The sequence below is a fragment of the Rhinoderma darwinii genome, chromosome 2 (assembly GCF_050947455.1).
Source record: "Rhinoderma darwinii isolate aRhiDar2 chromosome 2, aRhiDar2.hap1, whole genome shotgun sequence".
NCBI lineage: Eukaryota > Metazoa > Chordata > Amphibia > Anura > Rhinodermatidae > Rhinoderma > Rhinoderma darwinii.
The window spans coordinates 226,696,513-226,702,904 of record NC_134688.1 but is presented as its reverse complement, the minus strand read 5'-3'; the positions used below and the strand labels follow the sequence as shown (position 1 = coordinate 226,702,904).

Sequence of the window (6,392 nt, the reverse complement as noted above, 5' to 3'; positions counted from 1 at the left end):
ATAGTATCAGATTTTATCACATGAAATGAATTATTATTTCAATTAATATGGTATAAAAATGTGTTGGGAGAAGTGTCTGACACGCTTCCTACTAGAAAAGTATTGAAAACTAATGCAGGTTGGACCTGGCATTATTATTATATCCTACGACAGATTCATCAACATGGATTAGGCCCTGCTGATGAACATTGCGCATGCTGCCAGGGTGAAGAGACTGGCGGACCATTTGTACCATGTGCCAGTAATATTAAATCTACCCCAATGTTCTTCAGGAATGATACTGTTGAGATACAGATCCGGTTCCTCTCCCTGCTCCGCGGACGATACATTTTGAATGTTGCAGTGCGGTGCAAGCGCTAGAAGGAAGGAGTCCGGCATTTTCATGAGCAGCTGCTACAACCGCCCCCGCCCTGATGACTGACAGCTTTCTCCTTATGCACAGTAATAAAGATAAAGCTGTCAATCATCGGGTGGGTGGGGGAGCGGCAGCTCATGAAAATGCCGGACTCCTTTCTCCCTGCGAGATGGGAGCACTGCAACGCTCTAAATGTACGTTTTCTAAAATCACTGAACTATCAGACATGACAGACCGCTGATATGAGTGTATCGGTCTCTACTTTATGGTGGTCTCAGAGAGAGCAGCATAAAGTCAATGACAGTTACCCTTTTAAGTGATTCTGTCTTTACCTCATAAAGACCATCTATAAATGTACCTGCTAAACGGCATTTTATTATTTTAGGGTGCAAAATCAGGAACTATATACTTATTATTGCATGAGGCTTAGTTGGTTGAGGGCCTCATGCAATTGTGGCCAAGGCCATTGCGTTACAAAGTGAATTGTAGCTGCGGCCACATGGTGTCTCTTGGCCAATCAGGCTTGGAGACACCATAAATAACACGTGCTGCGCTCTTTTTAACGGCATCCTATATGGGAGCAATAGCACCCTCTATATCAATCTATAGATACTTGTAGATGCTCTTTATTAAAGGGGTCTGTCTGGTGACACATTCCCTTTAAATGTAAGATTGTTATAATTTAATTGTTCTAAAATAATCCTGTTTCTGCTATTTTTGTAGAAGACAAACACATCAAGTTATTTCTAGCAAGGGACAGGTGCCTTAGGATCTCGGACAAGGTATTATTGTATTGAGGGAGAGAACAGAACATTTTCCAGATTGAAGAGGATCCATCATATTTACATAAGGGGCTTCTGCGGGTGTAACAGGCCCGGAGATCTACTGCACTCTCTAACTCTCCTTCTCATCCCACCAGTATCTCCTGGCCATGGTCCTCATGTACTTTAGAAGAGCAGGACTGCGTACTGAGGAATATAGAACATATTTCTTTCCATGTCTGTGAGTTTCTTTCATTATTCATACATGTGTGTATATGTGTGTGTGTGTGTGTGTGTGTGTGTGTGTGTGTATATGTGTGTGTGTGTGTGTATGTATATATATATATATATATATATATAAAAATCCATACAGTATATACACATGTGGAGCACATGACTGGGTACTATACAATTCTCTTACACTAGAGTGTACCCGATATCCTGTTTCCCGTCCTGAACTCTTCAGTACAATCTTGAAATTCTGCGTTGTAAAAAATATAGTGAACCAATGCTACAGCTTCTGCTACTGTTGTTATTACCATCATCATCATCATAAATATAGAATTCCGTAAATTGTAATATTACTACCAATGATATCAGCAGTTGGTTCTTTCCATTCTGCTTTCTCTTCTGACAGGTTCTATCATTTATTTGGTTTCTTTTTTCTTACTTCCAGGTTTTTAGCCAACCAATTTGAAGAGGACATACCGTTTCATCGAGAGATCTACACCTGGGCCCGAGGATGGAAGTGGACTTTAAAGAAGAAACAGCTACTGAACTTACGCAACCTGTTGCTCATCCGGATGACATTTAGAGCTTGGGTGGACCGGACCACCTGTGATCTGGTTAGTAACATAAAACAGGGAAACTATAAAACTTTGATTAAAGAAGAACTCCCACAAATAGAAGATGAAGCGCTCAGTAATTATTTTTAACCATAGTGTCAGTGATGCCATTGTATTTACAAACGGGGAGCACAAGAAGCTATTTGTGGGAGTGCGTCCTTATAAGTCTGCAGTGATTCTAATCATTTATATACTGTTTCATTCTAGATCATGGCACAAGACCCTGACCATTGGGCATGGAAGAGGGAGAGAAAAATCCATCACAGCTGGGCCATACACCGGTTCAGAAGGGATGATGAAGAGCTCCGCATCAAATGCCCATGGATCAGCCCCCTGCCCTGCCAACTCTGTAACACCAATCTCCATCCATGCAAGGGGGAAGTGGCTGAAAACATCCTTTCCCAGACAGACACAAAGGAGGAACCCGGAACAGCAGATTCATAAACATCTCTGGTAAGTAAAAAGTTTGAAGGGTTTCAAGTACGAGACATATGAACATGTCTACTAGAATGTGAGAAATTAGTGGATTATCAAACAATATGCTTTATAATGTAAAACACACCCCCTCAGGATACATTCTCCATGCAGATAAAACCACGTCATGCTGCGGGTGGTGTTTCCAAATAGCTTATTAATTCACCCATTTCGCCGATAATTCCGCATATTTTTCTGCAAAACTATTACATGATTGTTACTGCCTGCGCGGTACTGCGGGTACAACTGCAGTGTGACCAGCATAATCGTGCAGCCAAATAAAAAAACATCTAAAAACTTTTTCTCCTATGATTTCTATTAATTTCTTAGATATACTGCTGCTAGGATGGGGACCAAAGCTGCCGGACGTACAAGGAGAACAACTAGAAGACATGATGGATGAAGACCTAAACAAGGAGAAGGATTTGTATCCTGTATCCCCCTCTAATCCTGCCCATACACACCCATTTCACCCCACAGAGTATCATGTATCAGTATCATGCTTCCATAGTGCCCCCCATAGAACCCCACACACAGTATAATGACCACATAGATGCCCCCCACAGTATAATGTCCCATATTGCCCCCACACACTATAATGCCCCGATAGTGGCCTTTACAGAGTGAAATGCCTTTTTAGTGCCCCCCACACAGTATAATGCCCATAGCGCCTCCCATAATATAATGCCAAAAAGCTGCCCTCACACAGTATAAAGCCCCCATAGATGCCATCATAAAGTATAATGCCTCCATATATGCCCCATACAGTGTAATGCCCACACAGTTGCCCCATGCAGTGTAATGCCCCCACAGATGCCCCCATACAGTATAATGTGCCCACATCTGCCCCATACCATATAATGCTGTTACAGCTGCCCCCATACAGTATAATGCCCCAATAGTGCCTAATAAATAATAAATATTCACTTTCCCTATTGCCGCGACAGGGGTAGGAGATCCCTTTGCTCCTCCGCTTTGAGCTATTATTGTCTCGGCACGACAGGCGTAATGACGTTACTGCATTGCTTCTGTCTGTGCTGAGTCGCTCACTGACGGCGTTACATAGTGAATGGTGAAGCAGGGAGCTCCCTGCTTCACCATTGCATTTAACTGTATCTGCGCCCTGAGGACGCAGATGCAGTTAAAAATGGGGCATACCACTGGCTGCCTTGGACAGCGGGACACCGCCCAGAATCCCGGATTGTCCCACTGATTCCGCGATGGTTGGGAGGTATGTATATATAATCTCACACATATACATACGGTACATTAAAACACTTCAAGATCCCCACCACATTCAATTACTGTACATACACAACCACTAGACAAAAACACCCATCTACAATCACTGTAGTTAGTCACATGCATTCACTCTAGATAGTCACATACACCTTCACTTTGCACACATTTTATAGCGTTTACCTCCCTTAGAATGCCTAGAGGAAGGGTAGTACAGCAGCCATGGATTCCTTGCAGGTTTCCTCCACTGGGGGTTTTTCCTGCCCTGCGTGTTGCTGTCCGCTCTTCGTGAGTGTTGGGAGGTAACTACACATACACTATACTTCAGACATACACATACACTATAATAAACTTCAGACATACACATACACTATAATAAACTTCACACAAACACATACACTATAATAAACTTCACATTATTTAACATTCTTTACCTTGCCTGAGTCTTTTCTTCTTTTTTTGTGTTTAAAGGAAAACATTATTTACCAACTAAGATCACAATGTGGTTGATGTGAATTCTTCCTTTTGAGACGATGGCCCACATTTACCCAGCACTTTTTGTCAGTTTTTGCAATCGTTGACGTGCGATTTGTGTTAAAATCAATAGCTTTTCTCACATTAACCAAATTTGGAAAGTGACGGCAAAAGATAGCATGGTCACCAAGGAGAGTTAGCTTAGGCCATATTTATTAAGAAAACAATGTTAAAATGGTGCAAATCTGTGCCTGCTCATAGATTTTCTGACTGCTAGAGACTTCAATATGCTTTACATTTATTAAGAGATGTGCACCATTTTAATACATTTGTCCAGAGGCATAACTACCATTGTAGCAGCCATAGCGGCTGCTATGGGGCATGCGGCATGAGGGGGCCCGTGCCGCCCGCCGGCATGGGCCCCCCCTTGGCCGGGTGCTCCGCTAGCAGCTGCCATGGCTGCTACAGCGGTAGCGACGCCACTGAACACTACGACAGAGCAGGGGGGGTATCTCCCCACTCTGCCATTAAAGGGGTTGCCCCACAAAACACATGTATCCCCTATCCACAGGATGGGGGATACATTTGTGATCGCTGGGGGTCCGACCGCTGGGACCCCCAGCGATAAGGAGAACGGGGGACCGACAGTCCCCCGAAGTGCTCCATGAGAAACCTTGGACTTCCAGGGTCTGTGTCGAGCAGCTCCGTAGAAATGAAAGGAGCGCCGGTCGCGCTTGTGCACATGCGTGGCCGGCGCGCCTTTAATTTTTATTGAGTAGCTGGACACAGACCCGGAAGTTCAAGGTTTCTCATGGAACACTTCAGGGGACCTTCGTTCTCCTTATCGCTTGGAGTCCCAGCGGTCGAACCCCCAGTGATCACCCATGTAGCCCCTATTCTGTGGACAGGGGATCCATGTGTTTTGTGGTACAACCTATAAGCTACAGGCCAGTTTTAAATGTTTTATTTTGGGGGGTTGGAGCTGTATGGCGCTATCTACAGGGGTGGATGTATGGCACTATCTACAGGGGGGGGGGCTGTATGGCGCTATCTAGAGGGGCTGTATGGCGCTATTAACGGGTGGGGGGGCTGTATGGCGCTATCTACGGGGGGCTGTATGGCGCTATCTATGGGGGGGCTGTATGGCGCTATCTACAGGGTGCGCTGTGTGGCAGAATCTAAAGGGAGGCACTATCTACAAGGAAGGGGGCCCTGTTAAAAGATTGCTATGGGGCCCATTCTTTCCTAGTTCACCCCTACATTTGTCACTCCAACTATCTCTTTTATAAGATACACCAGTTTTAGTAAATGTGGGCAAGTGTCTTACAGAGACCCCTGCTCCCCTTGTGTATATGAGGTTACACAGCAATCCCCCTGTATGTAGCGCTACACAGCCCCACTCCTCCCGCTGTATTTAGTGCTACACAGCACCCCTCCCCTTGTATATAGTGCTACACAGCCACCTCCCTTTGTATATAGTGCTGCACAGCCCCCTCCCCTTGTGTATATAGTGCTACACAGCCCCCCTCCCCTTGTATATAGTGCTACACAGTCCCCCTCCTCCACTTGTATATAGCGCTACACAGCCCCACTCCTTCCCTTGTATATAGCACTACACAGCCCCCTCTTCCACAGCTCATTAAAAAGAAGATTGTACTTACCTTGCCCAGTTTCCGCGACAGATAGAGCGCTACACTGCCTCTCCGGCGGGACGCATGTGCAGACTGGCGTGACGTGACGTCATCACGCCGGCCTGTGCGACTCCCAGCCTCCCGACTCATCACGCCGGCCTGCAGCCTATAGTATTCATTTGTATGTGCGTCCTGAGAATGAATGTGGCTGTCGCTAGCATTGGAGCCCCCTTCGGTGCTAGCGACGCCACTGCATCCACCCGTGACAGTACGCGGGCTTTAAACTTTACTGAGCGGGCGGACTGTGGAAGGTGCGCGGCCGCGCTGCTGTGCACTTTATAGGGAACACTGTTCGTAACCATTCTTACGAACGCTGTACTTCCTCCCTGGTTGCTTAAACCAAGAAACCCTTGACTGGTGGCGTTAGGTCAATTTTAGAAGGGTTTTAGGGGTTTCCGTTTTTTTCACGGAAACACTAGCATAGTTGCCTACGCTATTGTTTCTGTGAAAAAAACAGAAACTTTATGCAACGGAAACTGAAACGGAAGCATTACCATTGAAATCAATGGTAATGCAAACTGAAGCGATAGTTTCCGTTCCGCTTTCCATTCAG

At 45.4% G+C, this 6,392-nt stretch overlaps 1 protein-coding gene across 1 annotated transcript; it reads left to right on the top strand.

The window, feature by feature from the left end:
• Nucleotides 1-1,275: 1,275 nt before the first annotated feature.
• On the top strand, nt 1,276-4,085 carry LOC142740982 (speedy protein 1-B-like). The gene is made up of 4 exons (XM_075850385.1): nt 1,276-1,357; nt 1,793-1,961; nt 2,169-2,414; nt 2,766-4,085. Exons 1-3 carry the CDS (start codon nt 1,287-1,289, stop codon nt 2,403-2,405), a joined length of 477 nt encoding a protein of 158 aa, XP_075706500.1. The 5' UTR covers nt 1,276-1,286; the 3' UTR covers nt 2,406-2,414; nt 2,766-4,085.
• The last annotated feature ends 2,307 nt before the right edge of the window (nt 4,086-6,392 follow it).